Here is a 23176-nt window from a genome sequence, read left to right as displayed (position 1 = left end):
GGCAGGCGTAAACAACAGTCTGGCCGACAGGTTGAGAAGGATTATGCAGCCTCACGAGTGGTCGCTCAACTCCAGAGTAGTGCGCCAGATCTTCCAGGTGTGGGGCACCCCCTTGGTAGATCTCTTTGCATCTCGAGCCAACCACAAACTCCCTCAGTTCTGTTCCAGACTTCAGGCCCACGGCAGACTGGCATCGGATGCCTTCCTCCTGGACGGGGGGGAAGGTCTGCTGTATGCTTATCCTCCCATACCTCTGGTGGGGAAGACTTTATTGAAACTCAAGCAAGACCGAGGCACCATGATTCTGATTGCTCCCTTTTGGCCGCGTCAGATCTGGTTCCCTCTTCTTCTGGAGTAGTCCTCCGAAGAACCGTGGAGATTGGAGTGTTTTCCGACCCTCATCACGCAGGACGAAGGGGCGCTTCTGCATCCCAACCTCCGGTCTCTGGCTCTCACGGCCTGGATGTTGAGAGCGTAGACTTTGCCTCTTTGGGTCTGTCAGAGGGTGTCTCCCGTATCTTGCTTGCTTCCAGGAAAGATTCCACTAAGAGGAGTTACTTCTTTTTATAGAGGAGGTTTGCCGTCTGGTGTGACAGCAAGGCCCTAGATCCTCGCTCTTGTCCTACAAAGACCCTGCTTGACTACCTTCTGCACTTGTCTGAGTCTGGTTTCAAGACCAACTCTGTAAGGGTTCACCTTAGTGCAATCAGTGCATACCATTACCGTGTGGAAGGTAAGCCGATCTCAGGACAGCCTTTAGTTGTTCGCTTCATGAGAGGTTTGCTTTTGTCGAAGCCCCCCGTCAAACCTCCTACAGTGTCATGGGATCTCAATGTCGTTCTCACCCAGCTGATGAAACCTCCTTTTGAGCCACTGAACTCCTGCCATCTGAAGTACTTGACCTGGAAGGACATTTTCTTGGTGGCAGTTACTTCAGCTCGTAGAGTCAGTGAGCTTCAGGCCCTGGTAGCCCAGGCCCCTTACACCAAATTTCATCATAACAGAGTAGTCCTCCGCACTCACCCTAAGTTCTTGCCAAAGGTAGTGTCGGAGTTCCATCTGAACCAGTCAGTTGTCTTGCTAACATTTTTTCCCCGTCCTCATTCCTGCCCTGCTGAACGTCAGCTGCACACATTGGACTGCAAAAGAGCATTGGCCTTCTATCTGGAGTGGACACAGCCCAACAGACAGTCCGCCCAATTGTTTGTTTCTTTTGATCCCAATAGGAGAGGAGTGGCTGTGGGGAAACGCACCATATCCAATTGGCTAGCAGATTGCATTTCCTTCACTTACACCCAGGCTGGGCTGGCTCTTGAGGGTCATGTCACGGCTCACAATGTCAGAGCCATGGCTGCGTCAGTGGCCCACTTGAAGTCAGCCACTATTGAAGAGATCTGCAAAGCTGCGACGTGGTCATCTGTCCACACAATCACATCTCATTACTGCCTGCAGCAGGATACCCGACGCGACAGTCGGTTCGGGCAGTCAGTGCTTCAGAATCTGTTCGGGGTTTAGAATCCAACTCCACCCCCCTAGGCCCATGTTTATTCTGTTCCAGGCTACACTCTCAGTTAGTTAGATAAATTGTTAGGTCAATCTCAGTTATGTCCTCGCCGTTGCGAGGCCCAATTGACCATGTTTGTTGTTTTGAGTGAGCCTGGGGGCTAGGGATACCCCATCAGTGAGAACAAGCAGCCTGCTTGTCCTCGGAGAAAGCGAATGCTACATACCTGTAGAAGGTATTCTCCGAGGACAGCAGGCTGATTGTTCTCACAAACCCGCCCGCCTCCCCTTTGGAGTTGTGTCTTCCCTTGTCTTTGTCTTGCTACATATGGGACTGACGAACACGAGCCGGTTCAGGCGGGAAGACGGCCGCGCATGGGCGCGCGAGGACTAGCAAAGGACTTTGCTAGTGAAGTTTCCGATTGGAGGGGCTGCCGTGGACGTCACCCATCAGTGAGAACAATCAGCCTGCTGTCCTCGGAGAATACCTTTTACAGGTATGTAGCATTCGCTTTATTTAAGGAACAGTTATCCAACACCCATATCACCCAAGTGAATAGATAACTGCCTCTTTACTTCCTCAGTCAACCAATTGACCAAATTTAATTGATCAGTAGATTCAGCTGATTGAACACAGCCAGGTTTGATTGCAATCAGCCTTGTTGAATATATTGAACAATACCATGACTACTACTACTATTTAGCATTTTTATAGCGCTACAAAGCGTACACAGCGCTGCACAAACAGTGAAGTTGTCGCCACAAAGTTTCTACAAAAATGCTTTGCCACAATCAAAGGAAATTACAGAAGAGATGAGAAAAAAATTTGTGAAAATATATCAGTTTGGGAAGGGTAATAAAACCATTTCTAAAACTCTGTGACTCCACTGAACCACAGTGGGAACGATTATCTCCAAATGGAGAAGATTTGGAACAGTGGCGAATCTTCCCAGGAGTGGCAGCAACAACTCATATGGGAAGTCACAAAACACTCCGGAATAACATCCAGAGAACTGTAGCCCTCTGTAGCCTTAGCTAAGGTCAGTGTTCATGACTCCACAGGAAGAAAGACTGGGCAAAAATGGGATTCATGGGAGAGTTAACAAAGTAGAAACTGCTACTAACCAAGAGTAATATCAATGCTCATCTCAGATTTTCAAAAACACACCTGGGTGATCCCCAAACATTTTGGGATAATTTTCTATGGACAGATGATTCAAAAATGGAACTCTTTGGGCAACACAGGTCTCATTTTTGTCTGGTGTACATTAAAACATTATGCCAACAGTCATGGTGGCGGTATGATGCTTGAGGATGCTTTGATGCCTCAGGCCCTGGAAAATGTGCCATTATTGAAAGAACCATGAATTCTGCACTGTACTAGAAAATTCTTTAAGGAGAATGTCCAGTCATCTGTTTGTATGCTGAAGCTGAAGCATAATTGGGTTATGCGGCGAGACTTGAACCCGATAGAGATGCTGTTGCAGGACCTGAAACAAACAGTTAAGTATGAAAACATACAAATGTGTCTAAATTAAGCAGTTTTGCAAAGGAGAGCATGCTAACATTTCTCAACAGCCATGTGAAAGGCTGATATTAAATTATAGGAAGCATTTGGTTACAATCACTGCTTGTAAAAGTGGTATAACCAGTTATTAAGTTTAGGAGGCAGTTACTTTTTCATATGGATGATATGGGTGTTGGATAACTTTGTTCCTTAACACATTTTTTAATATTACTATATTTATTTATTTATTTATGTATGTATGTATTTACTCAGGTTCTCTTTGTCTAATACCACATTGTATATAAAGTTCAGAAGCCATTCAGTATGACATATATGTTGTCACGATTGTGGCCGTGACATCTCCCAGATGTACCTTATTTCTGGTGGTCAGCTTCTATGACATATATGTTGTCACGATTGTGGCCGTGACGTCTCCCAGATGTACCTTATTTCTGGTGGTCAGCTTCTTAGCTGGCTGCTGTTTCTTCTGTCTGTCCTTTCTGAGCTAGCTCTGTCTCTCTGTGCTGGCTGCTTCCAGCAGCATGACTCTAATTGCTTCACTATACTGCACCTGGGTGGGTTGCCTGAGTTAGCTCTGTCTCTGTGTGCTGGCTGTTCCCAGCACAGCTCTAATTGCTTCACTATACTGCAGCTGTGTGGTTTAAGCCTCTCTGTGTTTCAGCATGCTGGCTGCCTGGGTCTGATAGTTGTGACATCATCAGGCAGGACCTTCATAAGGAAGTGGTGTTCTTTCCTTCAGGGCCTTTGCAACGTTGGCGTTTGCATTTGCACTTGCTATAGGGCCGGGTCAGTGTTAGTGCAGTGTGCACTTTTGACTTATGTGTTTTGCTTCCCTGTTTTTCCCTTGTAGCTCCCCTGCTTTTCCTTTGGGTGCTGTTAGAAGTACTTCTGGTTTTGGTGCTGTTAGAAGTACTTCAGTTTGCTGTTAGAAATACTCCTGGTTTTGGTGCTGTTAGAAGCACTTCAGTTTTACTTTTGGTTAGTGCTGTGGAGCACTGCTGAAGTTTGGTGCTTAGGAAGCATCTTTGTTAGCTTATGTGTTTAGCCTCCCTGCTTTTTCCTTGTGGCTCCCCTGCTTTCCCTTTTGGTGCTGTGAGAAGCACTCCTGTTAGCTTAGTGCCTAGGGGCACTCCTGTTAGCTTAGTGCCTAGGGGCACTCCTGTTAGTTTAGTGCCAGGAGCACTTCAATTAGTTTAGTGCTTAGGTCTGTTAGTTTACTGTTGGGAACACTTCTGTTGGTTTAGGGCTTGGGAGCACTTATGTCAGTTTAGGATTTAGGAGCACTTCGGTTACAAGCTTGTTCGAGTATCCTGGTCCCTGTGTTATCCTGTATCCGGTAAGTCCTGCCGGCCACTCGAACCCAGGGGCTCAACTCTTGGGGGGCAGTGGCTAAGCGCAGGTGAAGCTGTGTGTTCCAGTCCAGTGTACTCCAGTCCAGTGCGGACCAGTCCGGTGTCCTCCAGTCCAGGGGGTTCCATTCCATGTTTTCCGGCACGCTGGGCAGTGCCTGCCATCCTTGCCGGTGTGCTTGCCCAGTGTTGGTTGGTGGGTTTTGCCTGCTGCTGTCGCTCCTCGTCAGCAGCCCAAGGGCTCACGTTTGCTCCAGAGCCCGGCCCCGCGGGCTCTGAACCTGAGAACCTGACATATGTAATAATTGGGGAAATCGGGAAGGGAGGGACGAAATCTTTTTCACATCTCTGTATATATAGTAAATAGATATTTTCCTCAGCAATCCTCCAGACCGTTCAAGACGCTTGGGTTTTGCGCTCCTACCAGCAGAGGGAGACTGAGAACACTAAAACTTCTTATACAAGTAGCCTGTGCAGACCTTCTACTAACCAGTATTTTCTCAGTCTCAGCAGAGGGTAGATGTGTGCAGCCTGTGCAGTGTACTCAGTCTGATAGGCGCATTTGGGGTTTCTAGGTTGGGTTGTAAATGTTAGAGAACCCACACTTGGATCTCTATTACAAGGGTGTAAGTCCTAAGGGGCTTCTTATTCCCTGTGGGGTGTCACACCCGGATGGCCGGGTCCCTCCCCCGTGCTCTTCCTCTTTAGGACTGCTTGACCTCGGCTACAGACCTCGTTCTGTACCCTTGAGGCGTTTAGGCATCAGCAACGAGGTTTAAAAAAATTAAAAATGTTTTTAAAAGGGCAGCTATTTTGGCCGTTCTTGTGGCAGTCCAGAGATAAAACGTCTTCAAGGGCGTTCTTGCCTTAGTAGGTTTTGCCTATTAGTCTGTCAGAGCACAAAGCAACTGTTTGTTTTTATTGTGTTCACGGCCATTATGTCTAAGCCGGCGAGGTGTCGGTTTTGTGCGAAGCGTGGCGTTGAAGTGAAAGGTGGCCAATGTAAATTTTGTGGGGAGCCTACGTTATCAGCGCTCTTGCCCCCCGTGCTTTCCCCTGAGTCGGCGGAAGTGTTGGGCGGTGATTTGACCACACATTCCGGGCCGGCAACGGCGGGGCCAGTTTTGGCGGGAAACACGGCCATTTTGGCTGCGTGTCCCGGGTCGGCCTTGACGGAGCCGTTTTTGGTGGGAAGCACGGCCCTTTTGGCCACGCATTCTGTACCGGCGCCGGGGGAACCCATGTGTGGTGGGAAGCGCGCCTAGTTTAGCCGCGGATCACGCGATGGACCTGCCGCCGCGGGAGCGAGGGGGGGGTCCGTCATGGAGACTGCGGGAAGTGTTGTTGGGGCTTCAGCAGCATCGGGGGGGGGGGGGGGGTCTGGTTTCCCTCCTGAGTTTGTTTGGTCTCTGTGTAATGCCTGGAGAGCTGGCCCCTCTCAGGCTGTTTGTTCCCCGGAGGCTGCTAGCTCAGTGGGAGTTAAGCGCCCGCGGGTGGATATTTCAGAGCCTATGGAGATACTTTCTCTGCCTGGGTCAGAGGTTTGGAGTGACCCAGGAGAGGAGGATCTCTTAGATGAGTCTGAGGATCAGGATGGGCTAAGGCCTGGGGAAGATTCTTCAGTGGTTCGCATTTTTCATAAGGAGGAGTTGTTAGAGCTCATTGATCAGGTGATCTTTACTTTGAAGTTTGCTCCGGCAGCCACTCCCTCTGCGGAGGGACCCCAGGTAGATCCCTTGGTTAAGGGGATTCGGAGAGCCTCCCGTTCCTTTCCCATGAATTCAGACATTAGAGACATGTTTTTTCAGGAATGGTCTGTGCCGGAGGCTGCTTGTAAGGTGTCTAAGGCTATGGCGCGGCTGTATCCCTTCCCTACGGAAGATTTGGCCCTGCTGAAACCACCTACTGTGGATGTGGTGGTTACGGCGGTTACTAAGGTTACGGCCATTCCGGTGGATGGTGGTACAGTCTTACGGGATCCTCAGGATAGGAAGCTAGAGTCCTTTCTGAAGCACAGCTTTGATTTGTCGGCTTTGGTCTTGCAAGCCTCTATGTGTGGGGCTTGGTAGCCAGAGCTTGTTTCCGTTGGGCGGAGAAGCTCTTGGATGAGCCTGCGTTAGATAGGACTGGTTTGGTTCAGGAGCTGGCCAAATTGGAGATGGGGTCTTCATTTTTGGCGGACACCCTTTATGGTTTGCTAAGGGCTTCGGCTAAGAATATGGCTCTGGCGGTGACAGCTTGCAGGGCTCTTTGGCTTAGGGGCTGGGTAGCAGATGTGGCCTCTAAAGCAAAGTTGTGTTCTCTACCTTTCAAAGGTTCTATGTTGTTTGGAGAGGACTTGGATAAACTGATGAGTGGTCTTGGGGATACCAAGGTCTCACGGTTGCTGGAGTTACGGCCTAAGTCGGCTAGTCGAGGGGGTTCGGCTAGAGGTCGGTTTAAGGACGCGAGGTGGTACAGGCCGGGCAGATTTGTATCTCCTTCTAAAAGCCGGTTTTTCCAGCGGACGCAGTCCTTTCAAGGTTGGAGTCAAGGCGGTCGGGACTCCTCCGGAGGTGCTGGAAATGGTAATAAGTCCTCCTTATGATGGTGTGCAGGTCCAGCCTCTGGTGAAGGTCGGGGCGCGACCGTCTTTATCAGGGGTGGACCCAAATTACTTCAGATCAGTGGGTGCTGGAGGTCGTATGCAACGTTTATGCGCTCAAGTTCGAGCACCCGCTGCCGGATCTGTTTCTTCCCTCTCCTTGTCACTCTCGAGTCAAGTTAAAGGCTATTCAAGAGACTCTGGGTCGCTTAATCCAGTTGGGAGCTGTGGTACCCGTTCCTCGGCACGAGCAGGGAATGGGTTATTATTCCCTTTACTTTTTGGTGCCGAAGAAGGAGGACCAGTTTCGACCCATTTTAGATCTCAAGAGGGTCAATGGGGTGCTCAAGGTGCCATCCTTCCGCATGGAGACTCTATGCTCGGTCATAGTGGCTGTTCGTCAGGGAGAATTTCTCACATCACTGGATCTCACGGAAGCGTATCTGCACATGCCGATTCGCGAGGCCCATCAGCATTTCCTTCGTTTTGCTGTTTTAGGGAGGCACTTTCAGTTCTGTGCTCTGCCTTTTGGTCTGGCAACGGCTCCACGCACCTTCTCCAAGATAATGGTGGTGGTAGCAGCGGCTTTGCGGAGGCAGGGAATTCTGGTGCATCCGTATCTGGATGACTGGTTGATCCGGGCGAAGTCTCGGGCTCACAGTGTTGCGGCGACGGCTCAGGTGGTCACGTTTCTGGAATCACTCGGATGGGTAGTGAATGTAGTCAAAAGTCAGTTGATCCCATCGCAGAGTCTGGAGTACTTGGGAGTGCGGTTCGACACGGCAGTGGGTCGTGTTTTTCTGCCAGATTCTCGAATCGCCTCTCTTCAGCAGCAGGTCCGGCTGTTAATGTCCGTTCAGAGTCCGACGGTTCGAATGTACTTTCAGGTTCTGGGCCTCATGGCAGCGACAATAGAGGTAGTACCATGAGCCAGGGCGCATATGCGTCAGCTTCAGTCGGCTCTGTTGTCCCGGTGGTCTCACCAGGTACACAGTTTGGAGTTGTGGTTGCCATTGAGGGGGGCTCCTCAGCGCAGTCTCCAGTGGTGGCTGTGCTCGGCCCATCTGAAAAAGGGCATGCCGTTGGAACCTCCTCAGTGGGTGATTCTGGTAACGGATACTAGTCTGCTGGGCTGGGGAGCGCAGTGTCTCGGTCGGTCCGCGCAGGGGCAGTGGGCGACGGAGGAAGCTCAGTGGTCTATCAACCAGTTGGAGACAAGGGCGATTCGGCTAGCTTTGTTGGCGTTTCGCTCAAGTGTGGTGGAAAGGCGGTAAGAGTCATATCCGACAACGTGACAGCGGTAGCTTATGTCAACCGGCAGGGCGGTAGAAAGAGTCCGCGGTTGGCAATTGAGGCGGCTCTGCTCATGAGTTGGACGGAAAGGCATTTAGTGCAGATTTCGGCGGCGCACGTGGCCGGGTGGACAGCGTGAACGCGGATTTTCTAAGCAGACCCATGTTGGACCCCGGAGAATGGTCTCTGCACCGGTCGGTGTTCGACCAGATAGTTCTAAAGTGGGGAATGCCAGTAGTGGTTCTCATGGCGTCGGCACAGAATGCTCAGGTTCCTCGGTATTTCAGTCGGCGTCGGGATCCGCGAGCGGAAGGGATCGATGCGTTGGTCCTTCCGTGGCCTCAGCGGGTGTTGCTGTACGAGTTTCCCCCATGGCCCTTGATAGGTCGAGTCCTACAGAGGGTAGAATGTCATGCGGGTCCGGTGTTGTTGGTGGCTCCAAATTGGCCACGTCGGCCATGGTTCGGGGATCTGATGCGCCTGTTAGAAGGCGAGCGTCTGCGGCTGGGGGGGCTCGGTGCTGTTGTGTCAGGGTCCAATTGTCATGCTGGATCCGGCTCGGTTCTCTCTTACGGTGTGGCCCTTGAGAGGGAACGGTTGAGAAGGAAAGGGTTTTCTTCTCAGGTGATTCAGACGATGCTGCAGTCTCACAAACGTTCGACGTCTTTGGCCTATGTGCATGTGTGGCGCATATTTGAAGACTGGTGTGAGGACCGGGCGTGTGTCCCTTCGACAGCTTCTGTGTCGTGCATGTTAGATGTCTTGCAGGATGGTTTTGAGAAGGGCCTTTCATTGTCATCGTTGAAGGTGCAGCTGGCTGCTTTGGCGTGTTTTCGGGGTAAGGTGCAGGGCAGGTCGGTTGTGTCTTCCCCGGATGTGGTCCATTTTTTGAGGGGGGTGAAGTTGCTTTGTCCTCCTCAGCGGCTGGTAGTTCCTCAGTGGGATCTTAATATCGTTCTTGACTCTTTGGCAGGTTCTCCTTTTGAGCCCTTGGAGTCTTGTTCGATAAAAGACCTTACTACGAAGGTGGTCTTTTTGGTAGCTATATTGTCGGCTCGCAGGATTTCGGAACTTCAGGCTCTTTCATGTAGGCCTCCATTTCTGTGGTTTTCTAAGGAAAAGGTTTTGCTGCGTCCAGTCCCTTCGTTTTTGCCTAAGGTGGTATCCTCCTTTCATGTCAATCAGGTGATTTCGTTGCCGGTCTTGGGGGACCGGACGGGGGATGCTTCTCAGCGTCGTTTGGCGAAATTGGATGTGCGCAGAGTGTTGAAGGTTTACTTGCGCAGGTCGGAGGAATTCAGGTCTTTGGACAGGTTATTTGTCCTTCATGGGGGGCCCAAGAAGGGAGCAGCTGCTTCTAAGGCATCTATAGCTCGGTGGTTGAAGGATGCCATCTCTTGGGCTTACATATTGCATGGCCGTACGGTGCCGGTGGGGCTCAAGGCACATTTCACTAGGGGGATGGTGGCTTCTTGGGCAGAGAGTAGTTTTGTTCCACCGGTGGACATTTGTAGAGCGGCGGTGTTGTCCTCCCTGCATTCTTTTGTCAAACAGTACAGAGTGGATGTACAGGCAAGGGAGGATGCCAGTTTTGGAGCTGCAGTCCTGTCCTCTGGGCTTCACAGGTCCCACCCTTCGATGTGTTTACTGCTTTGGCGTCTTGAACGGTCTGGAGGATTGCTGAGGAAGGTGAAATTAGGCCTTACCTGCTAATTTTCTTTCCTCTAGATCCTCCAGACCGTTCAAGAGCCTACCCAGTGTATCGGACAGTTCAGTATGATATTTTCTTTAGACTTCAGTTGCTGATATTTCTAGTAGCTCCTGTGATTTGGGTCCTGGAGTTTTACTAAGGGCAGTTTGTGGTACCGTTTGTGCCCATCTGCAGTTGAATTCCCCCGTCTTAAGGGGAGGAGATCTGAGTGTGGATTCAGTGGTTTTGTTTAGGTGGAGCTGTTTTGTTCCTCTGCTTTGTTACTGTTTTACTGGTTAGTAGAAGGTCTGCACAGGCTACTTGTATACGAAGTTTTAGTGTTCTCAGTCTCCCTCTGCTGGTAGGAGTGCATAACCCAAGCGTCTTGAACGGTCTGGAGGATCTAGAGGAAAGAAAATTAGCAGGTAAGGCCTAATTTCACCTTGGAAGAGGCAATAGCCACATATACTTGACAATTGTTACTTGCTGAGTTCAATTTTTCTTCCTTTCCTTCCACAGGCCAATAATCTAGTGTTCCACTCTGCTGTGAGCCATTTCAGAGAAGCTCAGAAACTGGGACAGGATTCGTTGGGTGAGAATGGCAATGGGGTCGTGGACACCTTGCCTCATCTCATCAGCTCTGGGGTGGAGCATGACTCAGTGCGTTTGCCCCTGGAGCATCTGATGAAACATTGTGTGGCAGGTCAGTGTGTTAGGACCGCTGGAGGACTCTTTTGATGGTTAGACAGATGGAGCAGGAAAGGATTGTTGTGCTGCATTGGGTTTTGTTCTTCTCTTTTGCTTCCAGAGGCCAGATAATGACTTGAATTGTGTGGCACTTCTACTCCTTTTTTGTACTAGCTTGATTAGCAGTGGCAAGAAGGGAGCGTTGGGACTGAGAAAGAGAATGGCAGGGGAGGTGAAGGGAATTGGCCTTGGGGGATAAGGAGAAAGTTGGAGAGTTAATTCCACTTGGGATCTTGTTAGGAGGAGCTACACAGAATGTGAGAAGCCATATGTGTCTGAGAGATTACAGTGTGGGGGAAGGCATGTGAGAGAAGGGATCCAGAAAGGCAGTGTGAAAAAAAACCCATGCAGGATTGGGAAGGTGATTGAGTAATGATGTTAGTGAAGGAGTAGAGAAGTGAGCAGGAGCAGGGTCAAAGCCTGTGAAGACACACCTCACTCTCTTCCCTCCCTCTCCCCCCCCCCCAAATCCCAGAATCCTCCCCCCCCACCCAAATCCCAGAATCCTCCCAACTCCTCTCGCGCATTCTGTCTCTTCCTTTCTTCCCTTTTCTCTGTCGAGAGCACATAAAAACACACTGTTATGTTGCAAGGCAGTTCTAGATTTATTTTTCTGATATAGGGATCCAAAGGTGGTTGGGAGGCTGGGCTAGTGCTGGGCAGACTTATATGGTCTGTGCCCTGACAATGGCAGATACAAATCAAGGTAAGGTATACACAAAAAGTAGCACACGTGAAATTATCTTGTTGGGCAGACTGGATGGACTGTGCAGGTCTTTTTCTGCCGTCATCTACTATGTTACTATGTAAAGCCATGTCCTTCATTTTGTGATCAGTCTGATATGTGTAGATGTGATATAGAACCTCTTTGGTTACAGTTTCACATATGAGATGTGTGTTGGGTAAACTCTGTTGACTTTGACAGATCTGATGTGAACCTGCAGCCAAATAAGGAAAGACTGGTAAGGAATGATTCAGTCAACTTTTTTTTTATGGACGATAGATCTTTTCTCTTTGCCAAACCAACCCAAACCAGTGGGATTTCCCTTCCTCCTGGCAGGCAGAAACAGTGTAAAAACCTGCTTCTCTTCTATATATGCTGGTGCAGCAGAGGAATTGATCTGTATTGCTCTGTCTCTAGTAGGTGGGAGACTCAGCTAGTGCAGTAAGATCGAAACGAAGGCGGACTTTTGTGTCAGTCCTGCAGACCTGGGATCCAGGGCCCTTAGAAGTCTGTGCCTTAGTCTGTAGTGGGCTTTCCTTCATCCTCCTTCCTCAGCCTTCTTTTGGAAGCCTGAAGTTTTGCAGACAGCTTGGCCTTTGGTTGTCTGCTGAGTTGAATAAAGCTTTTTCTTTCATTAGACCAGTCCAAATGAGTGGTGTGGGCTATTGCCTCTTTCCAGTAGATGGGTGCAGAGACCTGGATCTTTCCACTGATGACATCATAGTATAGAATGGTGCAGTCCTGAACTTGCCAGTATTCTGACTCAGCAAATGGTCGCAATGTGGACTGGTGCAACAGGTTCTTGTTTTGTTCTGGCCTTGTTCCCTTGGGCATAGTCTGAGGCTTGTGGCACTTAGGTCAAGCATGAGTTTGCCTGCTGGAAGCTTTCAGGGATTTGTCTATGGACCTTTCCTCTAACTGGCCAGATTGCTGTCTCCATCCCAAGACCTTGGCCTGAAGGTCTTGGTTTTGGTGTGTCTTTGCATCTCTGGCAATGTTTCCTTGGAGTCCTTCCAGGGAAAGAGGTTTACTTATTTCCCCTTCTGTTTTTTTCTCCTGCTTCCTCCTTCCCCTTCTGTAAAATAAAGGTTCCCTGCTTGAACTGGCTCTGCAGTTTGAGCCTGCGATCAGTGGGAAAATGTGGGATATAATGTAATAAATAAAGATAAAACAAAGCAAAACAAAAACAGAGCTCGCTCTATGAGGGTATTCCTCAATGGTATATGCTGAGTATTGCTTGATGCATGGTTTTATCCTTGCAGAGAAGTTCTTGTTGAGAACTCATTTTGATGCAAATCTGTTGAGAGTGTTTTCATGTTTTTTTTTCTGTTAGTCTTTTCCTACATTAGCTATATCTGTAGCATGCTAGCAAGTTCCAGTGCTGCACCACTCGTTATACTGAGATGATATCACTGGAAAGTTTCAGATCTCTGCCTCCATCTGTTGGGAAGAGGACATAACTCATTGATCTAGACTGGTTTTGTGGGAATCAAAGAAAAGAAAGTTCACCTTTCTTGTTACAAAAAAACAAAACAAAACCCAAAAGTGGAAGAAAGAAGAGCATTGGGAGGGAGTAGCCAGCACTCAGAAGTGCAGTTTCAAGAACCAAGAAGCTCTACATCCCTCGTAGCCTATCTTCAAGGTCTCTGGATCAAGTCAGTGTATTGTGTGGCCAGTGCCCTGGTCACCGGTGCTATACTTCTAGGCTTCCCTGCTTGAGCTGTGTTTGTAGTTGCAGTGTCCAGTATCATATTTAATCCTTTCCTTCCCCTACTTGGTGTTTACTTGCACTGATGGAGTGATTAACTATAAGCCGCCTTCTCTCTCTTTTAGACTGGGCTCTTGGGAAGTGGTTGCTACCTATTTAATAAAAAAATAGCTAGCGATCTCTCTCATTGTGAAAGTGAAGCCGGCATGGGTAGGAGCAACTAAGGATCTGGTCTGCAAGTGTGGACTACTTCTGTTCGGGGATAATGGGTAGGGGCTACTTCGGTACAGGGGGGATAAGTGGTAGTTGGGGTTAGTTTCAGCTGAAAACTCATAGGCATTTTTTGACTGAAAACGAATCAATGTCAGATATGGATTTTGGGCCAGTTTCATTGCTGAAACCAAAACTGAAATTTAGTCTCTATTCAACATTATAGACTGCATTTATGGGTTAAGCATTGAACTAGCTTTGGAGCAGTGGTCCTGAGAGATGCAGTAGGGTTGGCCCGTCCTTCACAGTAGTTGCTTTGATATATCCCACTGGTGCAAACTGGTCTGGCAAGGATGAAGAGGAAAGTATAGTTATGCTTTACCCTGATAACTGTCATTCCTCGAGTCTTTTGACAGACCAGACTATTCCAGGATTTCGCCCTATTTTGACAGGTGACTAGAGGTGCAAGGGACTCGGTGCTGGCTCAGTAGAAACTACTGGTTCATGGAGATAAAGGTTTACACATATTGTAGCTGTATATATATTTTTTTGCATGTTACATTATCAGAAGGCAGAGAGAGTGGACACAAAAAAATAAATGATATATTTACAGGGATGTGAGTTAATTGAGAATTGAACATACTGATCAGTTCCTCTGCCGCACCAGCATATATAGAGGAGGAGCAAGTTTAATTTTGCCTCTTCCTGTTAAGAGTAGGAGAAATTTCACTGGTGTGGACTGGTATGTCAAAGGGCTTGAAAAAGTAGAGTTATCAGCTAAAGGATGACTGTACTTTTGCTATAATATGTTTCTTGCATTTTATATTCTTATTGCTTACAGAAACAACCTTTATCCCAGTGTCCAAAATATCAGGGCAGGCAGAGGTTGATGATGTGATGTCTGCAGTTCGTCTTAACACATGTTTAGTGTCCATCATGATGGCAAATAATGAGACTGGAATTCTTATGGTAAGTTACTTTGACTTTGTTTTAGTCATTTTAGCTCATTCTTTCCCCGTCTTTTCCCTCTGTTCTCTTTTTTTATCTCCCTCACTTTCTTTCAGTCTAACCCCTTCCTCTGCAAATGTATAGAAATAGGTCCAAAGGATGTTGCATAAAGCTTCCACCTTCCTCCTGCTCTTTAGCCGATCTCTGAACTCAGCCATCGGATCAAATCCCTGAACCAGAAGAGAGTGGCAAGCGGCCTGCCACGGATCCTGATACACACGGATGCAGCGCAGGCACTGGGAAAGGTGCGGGTGGACGTGCAGGAGCTAGGAGTAGATTATCTCACTATTGTAGGACACAAGGTAACATAGACAATGCTTTTCTCTCAGTGGCATATTTTATAGTGACATTTTAACATTTATTTTACTGTGAATTTGTGTGCATTACGCATGTTGGAATACCAAAGGTTTGTCTTTTATAAACCTAAGTCCTTTTCAGAGCTCCGTTTATCCTCCTCAAACAGAATGCAATAGCCTGAAGAGAGAATTGAGGTTTGACGAAGCTAGGTTGAGGCTTCATCTGTGGTAATAAGGGAAAAGCAATAAGGAATTTCTCAGCAGTAATACTGAATTTCTTTATTCCATGGAGATTCCCTTCCTGACTTCTGCTCTGCTGTATCCCTTCAGTTCTATGGACCACGGATTGGAGCACTGTATGTGAGAGGGCCTGGCCTCAGCACTCCCGTGTACCCTATGCTGTTCGGAGGGGGGCAGGAAAGGAACTTCCGACCTGGGTAAGAGGGGTGGAGGGAGCAGAGAAAGGAATTTAACTGGCAAATTGAGAGTCGAGTTCTGAAATGTGCTTGCAGGAGTCTAAGACAGCTTCTAAGGTCACTGACCTTGTTTTTTACTATTAGGAGGTTGAGTTGCTTCAATTGAATCTTACCGGAGCTTTCGTGACTTAAATTTGGAGGGAACATTCCTAATTTTCACTTCCACTGGATGGTGGAACCCACATAATTATAAAATTTCATTTACTGCTACATCTGCTTTTGTTGTGGGCTAAAAGGTATAACAGCCTACCCCAGTGGTTCCCAAACCTGGTCCTGGAGGCACCCCAGCCATTCAGGTTTTCAGGATATCCACAATGAATATTCATGAGAGAGAAAGGTATGTAGTGGAGACAGTGCTTGCAAATCTCTCTCATGAATATTCATTGTGGATATCCTGAAAACCTGACTGACTGGGGCGCCTTCAGGACCAGATTTGGGAACCACTGGCCTACCCTGATTTGATCAAATTAATGGTCCTAGAGTATCATCACTAATCAGATTGGGAAGTTGAGAAAACAAAGCTAAGAAATATTGGTTACCAGCTGCCAGATTACACATTTAGGGGTTAATTCTGTAAAAGTGCAAGCAGTGGCTTCCCCCATGTCCATCTCAATAACAGACTATGGACTTTTCATCCAGGAATTTGCTCAAACCTTTCTTAAACCCAGATATGCTAACCGCTGTTACCACATCCTCCGGTAATAGAGTTCCAGAGCTTAACTATTCTTTGAGTGAAAAAAATATTTCCTCGTATTTGTTTTAAAAGTAATTCCATGCAATTTCATCGAGTGTCTCCCTGGTCTTTGTACATTTTAATGAGTGAAAAATCGATTCACTTCCACCCACTCCACACCACCCAGGGTTTTGTAGACCTCAATCATATCCTCCCTCAGCCATTTCTGTTATTATTCTGGTAGAGTTCTGCTAGTCAGACAGTGGAATGCTTGGAACCACTCCTGATTGGTGCGTCAGGGGCTGAGCTGATGTCAGTCTGATCTACTTAAGCTTACATTTCCCTACAACCCCTACTTTGGCATTACTCCAATTCTGCTGAAGCCTTCCCTTTACTCTGTCTGAGCTATTAGCTCTGTGTTTGTGTGGAATTGTTACTCTTTCCCTTGCTTGCAGTTTCTGTTGCTCTGTCTCTGTCTGCCGGCTCCTGCCTGCATGTGTTTAATTTTCTCTACTCACTGCGCCTGGGTTTCTCTGTTTGGCTGTGTGCTGTGTGGTGAGTTCCTACCTCGTTCTGTTCCAGTTTGTTTGTTTTACTTCCCCTTCCTTCAGAGTTCCCTTTGTGCCGTGTTTGTTTTCTGCTTGGCAGGTCCTGCCCTTGTGGACCCTTTGTTTCTCTCAGTGGGGGTTGGTTGTTTGTTTTCTCTGTGTACTCCCGATTAACCCGTTGTCTGCAGGGTGCCCTGCCTCTGGTTGCTGTGTGTGTGCTGAGCTTGGTTTAACCCTTTGTTTGCAGAGTTCCTCTGCTTCTGGCAGTTGTCTGTTTACTGCAGTCTTCCCTTTGTGACTGTTTCAGTCCTTTATTTGCTGAACTACCTCCTGTATTACAGAGCACTATCCCTTTCTGTGCTGGGTGTGTGTGTTAGGCTCCGCACTCCGTTTTGCGGACTTTTCCCTTCCCTGTCTGCTGAGGGTCTCTGCCTACAGTATCTTATATTACAGTCCCTCACTTTCTTTGTGTGTGCTGGGCTTCGGCTTGATGTGTTTCTATGTAGGCTTCCATTTCTACTTGATTACCAGCACCAAGAGTGTTGCTAGTGCTCCGGTCCCCTTGGGGGACCCCTCGTTTAGTCTCTTTCTCCCCTCCCTAAGCATGAGTCGGTTCCAATTAGGCCGTGAGGCCCGCATGCTTGAATTCTGAGTGAATCGGTTCCCGTTAGGCCGTGAGGCCCGCCTGATTGCCCTATCTTCCCTTTTCTGGAGGTGCAAGTTGGTTGCTGCGTGTGTGTACAGAGCTTGGTAGCTGGGGTAGTGTGTAGTGCCGGTTTGGCCCACCCTCGGCCTTGGCCTAACCCCTATACTAGGCCTCGGCCGGGGCCAAAGGGCTCACAACCAGACTAACAGTTCCTTTTTGAAGCTGAAGAGCCCTAACCTCTTTAGCCGTTCCTCCTATGGGAGGAATTCCATCCCCTCTATCGTTTTGGTTGCTCTCCTTTGAACCTTTTCTAATTCTCTGCTATATCTTTTTTTGACATACTGCGACCAGAATCGAACACAATAATCAAGGTGAGGTCGCACCATGGAGCATTATAATATTTTTGTCTTATTTTGCATCCCTCTCCAAATAATTCCTAGCAACCTGTTTGTTTATTTGGCCGCCACCACACACTGTGCAGAAGATTTTAGCGTATTGTCTACAATGACACCTAGGTATTTTTCTTGAGTGTTGACTCCTAAAATGGACCCTAGCATCAGATAACTGATTCAGATTATTAATTCCAATGTGCATCACATTGCATTTGTCTATATTAAATTTCATTTGTCATTTGGATGCTCAGTCTTTCAGTTTCCTAAGGTCTTCCTGCAATTTTTCACAATCCTCATGAGATTTGACAACTTTGAATATTTTCATGACATCTGGATAAAGGATATTCGCTAGATGTAATTTACCTGGATTTCAGCAAAGCCTTTGATACGGTCCCTCACAGAAGACTCATGAATAAGCTGAGTAGGCTGAACCTAGGACCCAAAGTGGTGAAATAGATTGGAAACTGGTTGACTGGCAGGCGACAGAGGGTGGTGGTAAATGGAATTACTACTACTACTACTATTTAGCAGTTCTATAGCGCTACAAGGCGTACGCAGCGCTGCACAAACATAGAAGAAAGACAGTCCCTGCTCAAAGAGCTTACAATCTAATAGACAAAAAATAAATAAAGTAAGCAAATCAAATCAATTAATGTGAACGGGAAGGAAGAGAGGAGGGTAGGTGGAGGCGAGTTGGTTACAAGTGGTTACGAGTCAAAATCAATGTTAAAGAGGTGGGCTTTCAGTCTAGATTTAAAGGTGGCCAAGGATGGGGCAAGACGTAGGTGCTCAGGAAGTTTATTCCAGGCGTAGGGTGCAGCGAGACAGAAGGTGCGAAGTCTGGAGTTGGCAGTAGTGGAGAAGGGAACAGATAAGAAGGATTTATCCATGAGCGGAGTGCACGGGAAGGGGTGTAGGGAAGGACGAGTGTGGAGAGATACTGGGGAGCAGCAGAGTGAGTACATTTATAGGTTAGTAGAAGAAGTTTGAACAGGATGCAAAAACGGATAGGGAGCCAGTGAAGGGTCTTGAGGAGAGGGGTAGTATGAGTAAAGCGACCCTGGCGGAAGACGAGACGGGCAGCAGAGTTTTGAACCGACTGGAGAGGGGAGAGGTGACTAAGTGGGAGGCCAGCAAGAAGCAGATTGCAGTAGTCTAAACGAGAGGTGACAAGGGTGTGGATGAGGGTTTTGGTAGAGTGCTCGGAAAGAAAGGGGCGGATTTTACGGATGTTGTAAAGAAAGAAATGACAGGTCTTGGCAATCTGCTGGATATGAGCAGAGAAGGAGAGAGGAGTCAAAGATGACCCCAAGGTTTCGAGCTGAGGAGACAGGGAAAATGAGATTGCCATCAACAGAAATAGAAAACGGGGGGGAGCGGGGAGGTGGGTTTGGGGGGGAAAATGAGAAGCTCGGTTTTGGTCATATTTAATTTCAGGTGGCGTTGAGACATCCAGACAGCAATGTCAGACAAGCACGCTGAAACTTTGGTTTGGAGGCAAGGTGAGATATCAGGGGTAGAAAGGTAGATTTGGGAGTCATCAGCATAGAGATGGTAGGAAAAGCCATGGGATGAGATTAATGAACCAAGGGAAGAAGTGTAGATAGAAAAGAGGAGGGGGCCAAGAACAGAACCCTGAGGTACGCCGACAGGCAGAGGGATAGAAGTAGAAGAGGATCCACCAGAGTGAACACTAAAGGTGCGGAGGGAGAGGTAGGAAGAGAACCAGGAAAGGACAGAGCCCTGGAATCCAAGTGAGGACAGGGTATCGAGAAGTATGCTGTGATCGACAGTGTCAAAAGCAGCGGAAAGATCAAGAAGAATGAGGATGGAATATTGACCTCTGGATTTAGCTAGTAATAGGTCATTGGAGACTTTAGTAAGCGCAGTTTCGGTTGAGTGGAGAGGGCGAAAACCAGATTGTAGTGGGTCAAGAATAGCATGTGAGGAGAGAAAATCAAGGCAGCGGCGGTGAACAGCACGCTCAAGTAATTTGGAGAGAAAAGGAAGGAGGGAGATGGGTCGGTAATTAGAGGGACAAGTAGGGTCGAGTGAAGGCTGCTTAAGGAGAGGTGTGACCACAGCATGTTTAAAGGCAGCAGGGACAGTCGCAGTGGAAAGTGAGAGGTTGAGAATGTGACAGATAAAAGGAATAAGAGCAGGAGAGATGGCATTAAGAAGGTGGGTGGGAATGGGATCAGAGGAACAGGTGGTACATTTTGAAGAAGAAAGGAGAAGTGTAGTTTCCTCAATAGTAACTTCAGGAAAGGAGGAAAGGGAATGAGGGGAAGGAGAGAGAGGGGAACGGACTAGTGGAGGGAGAGGTGGTGAGGTAGAGAAAGCAAGGTTTATCTTTTGAACCTTGTTGTGAAAGAATTCAGCAAGGGTCTGAGGAGATAATGAAGGGGGAGTTTGGGGGAGGGGGAATCTGCTCAGAGGAAAGGAAAGTGAGCAGTGAAGTACCTCAGGGGTTGGTACTGGGGCCGATTCTGTTTAATATATTTGTGGGAGACATTGCTGGAGGGTTATAAGGAAAAATTTGCCTTTTTGCGGATGATACGAAGATAGGCAATAGAGTGGACGCCCTGGAGGGTGTTGGAAACCGTAAGAAGGGATCTCCAAAAGTTGAAAGAATGGTCAAGGGTCTGGCAGTTAAAATTTAATGCAAAGAAGTGCAGAGTGATGCACTTGGGGTGCAAAAATCCAAAAGAGATGTACCAGATCAGAGGGAAGAGATTGGTAAGCTTGGCTTAGGAGAGGAATCTTGGGGTGATGGTGTCTGAGGATCTCAAGATGACAAAACAATGCAACAAGGCGGTGGCCTTGGCCAGAAGTATGCTAGGCAGTATAGAAAGTGGTATAACCAGTAGAAGAAAGGAGGTGTTTACGCCCCTGACAAGTCACTGATGAGGCCCATGAGTACTGTGTTCAGTTTTGGAGGCCGTATCTTGCTAAAGAGATAAAAAGACTGGAAGTGGTTCAAAGAAAAGCGACAAGATGTATGAGGGAGAGACTTGATGAACATATATACCTTGGAGGAAAGAAGAACCAGGGTTGATATGATACAGACATTCAAATATTTGAAAGGTATTAATCTACAAATAAAACCTTTTCCAGAAACAGGAAGATGATAGAACTAGAGGACATGAATTGAGGTTGAAGGGAGGTCAACTCAGGAATAATGTCAGGAAGTATTTTTTTCACCGAGAGGGTGGTGGATACTTAGAATGTCCTCCCACAGCAGATGGTGGTGATGAAAACCGTAACGGAATTTTGATCTTATGTGGTACAACTGCCCTAAGATTTAGAGGCTTGTTTCTCACATTATAAGCATGGAGATCCCTTATTATTATGCCCTGTCATGTATTTGTTGTAGACTAATAGATCAATACCAGCACCAGAACACACCCTTAAACTTATCTGCCATCTCCCGCTAGTGTCATGGTGTGTCCTGAACAAAGGCTGGAAGGCTAGTTAACCTCCCCCACCCCACCTGCAAGTTATGGTTAGATAATTTCTCCATCATATCTCTCTATATAAAAGGCAACCCCAACGTTCTGAAGCCTCCACGGAAGTTGAGGCGCCCGAGATATCCGGTGTGCACTGGAGTGTCTGCACCGCCCTCGCGTCAAAACGTCATGACGTCGAGGGCGGAGCTATGACACTCAACGAGGGCCGAGCTATGACACTCAACGAGGGCCGAAACTGAAACGCCACAGCGAACAAGGCGAGTAGCTCCGAGGGACGGAGGGAGGGGGCCCCTTGCTAGCGCCCGTTTCATTCCGCTCAGAAACGGGCATTTTTTCCTAGTAGCCTGATATTTTAATTTATGACTTGAGAAGGAAGGCTTCCAAATGTTAGTTAATCTGGTCATCCTATGTTATTTACTTGAATAAATGAACATGTACTGATGTAGCTTATTTTGACAAGTTTGGACCAGACGTTAAACTGATTTTCTTGTGCTTTTCTGGTAATGATTATGGGTTAAAGTATGTGTGTGTGTGTGTGGGGGGGTGGGGGGGGGGAATTGTGGGGTAAAATAGCCTTATACAAATTCTTTCTTGCACCAAATCTTATTTTCCAGTATTCTATACATTGCAATGTTGTGGTTCTTCATTCATGGATGCTTTAGTAGACATTTCTCAATCAGTCAAACAACTGACTCAGGACCTGTAAAAATAATCCAGTCTTATTAACTGCATACTGGTTGAAATACCAGGGCTGGAACATTGAACTTCCTTACTGTTCCACTATTGCTTTGAATGTTTGGCATCTTGCATTATCAGAGACTTACATCTCCAGCGTGGCAATTACTGGACTGTATAGTGCTGAGCAGACTTATACGGTCTGTGCCCTGAAGAGGACAGGTACAAATCAAGGTAGAGTATACACAAAAAGTAGCACATATGAGTTTATCTTGTTGGGCAGACTGGATGGACCGTGCAGGTCTTTTTCTGCCGTCATCTACTATGTTACTTTCTGTGCACTGCTGATTGAGCATGTTGGAAGTTCTTCCTCCCCTGAAGATCACTGAGAGCCTTAAGTACTTTGATATTCACTCCCAGTCCTTGAGGACTGCCAACAAGTCAGGTTTTCAGGATAACCTTAATGAATATGCAAGGGAGCCATTTGCATACCCACTATTTCCATTGTATGCAGTACCTGTATGTAATATGTAAACTGCTTTGGTTATACCACAGAAAAGTGGTATATCAAATAACAGAGAGATAAATAGGGTATGTAAATTGCTATCATGCATATTCATTAGGAATATCCTGAAAACCTGACCTGTAGGTGATCCCAGCTCAGATTCGGAAAACACCTTCATATATACTTTTTCACAAGGTTCTTAAAACATATCTGTTTACAAGTCAATAGTGGCCTAAATCTGTCAGTTGATAGGGAATTAGTATCAATACTGTTTTTATTATTTGTTTTGTTTTTTTGTAATTGTATAATGATGGTTGTAAATTACTTCATATGTGAAGTTGTTCTTATTGTGATCTGCTTTGCATCCCTGTGGTTAAAAGCGGAATATAAATAGTATAATACAAAACAATACGATCCTTGAGGCCTGGGAGCGAAAACCACTGGTCTGGTATCTTTAGCATCAGATGTCTGATTTTGTTTTGGTGTCAACTTTTTCTTGTTTGCTGTTAAAGTTAACCCTGGGCCTGTTCTTCCTCTCTCCAGAACTGAGAATACCCCTATGATCTCTGGCCTTGGCAAGGTGAGCACTTATGCTGTTTGACATGCATGCAAGGAGAAACTGCTGTCTCCCACTACTTGGTAGTAATCACATTGGGCTGCTGTACCCACAATTGTTTGCCTGGTATGCTGAGAAAAGCTCGGTAGACATACAGCTCCACACCCACAGTGGATATCTCAAATATGATATTACTTTTCTTCCCATGAGAGCATGACTATGAGATGCAATATTTTTTCTGCTGGAACCTGCTGATAGATGCTGACTAATGCCACCTTTTGCTAGGATTTTTGTGATATTGGGTGGTCTGTTGGTTTCTCTGGAGCTGGGGGAGCAGCACGACTCCATGTGTGGGTTGGGAAACTTTACTATACAGGTATTTGGGATTTCTGTGAAAGGGAGGGGCCATCACTAATCTGCGGAGGTGCTAAGGGATCACTGGGTCTGGGTGCAGTAATTCCTAAATTCAAGCCAGCTCTAGCTCTGAAGAAATGCTAATGCTTAAATTCTCTTTCCCAACTTAACTCTGCCTATCTGTCTATGTATTTAAGTGCTTAAACTTAGGTGCTGAGCAAGAGGAGATTTTCATTTTGGC

At 47.2% G+C, this 23176-nt stretch overlaps 1 protein-coding gene across 1 annotated transcript in view; it reads left to right on the top strand.

Annotated features, from left to right (window-relative positions):
- SCLY (selenocysteine lyase) overlaps positions 1 to 23176 on the top strand; it is a 131331-nt gene that overhangs the window by 59821 nt on the left and 48334 nt on the right. The window contains exons 4-8 of the mRNA XM_030216412.1: positions 10467 to 10650; positions 14178 to 14305; positions 14482 to 14646; positions 14971 to 15077; positions 22569 to 22605. Coding sequence (XP_030072272.1) covers positions 10467 to 10650; positions 14178 to 14305; positions 14482 to 14646; positions 14971 to 15077; positions 22569 to 22605 — 621 coding nt within the window. The remainder of the gene's footprint in view (positions 1 to 10466; positions 10651 to 14177; positions 14306 to 14481; positions 14647 to 14970; positions 15078 to 22568; positions 22606 to 23176) is intronic.

This window comes from Microcaecilia unicolor, chromosome 10, assembly GCF_901765095.1.
Source record: "Microcaecilia unicolor chromosome 10, aMicUni1.1, whole genome shotgun sequence".
NCBI lineage: Eukaryota > Metazoa > Chordata > Amphibia > Gymnophiona > Siphonopidae > Microcaecilia > Microcaecilia unicolor.
The sequence above is the reverse complement of the archived record's forward strand: the minus strand, read 5'-3'. Positions and strand labels throughout refer to the sequence as shown.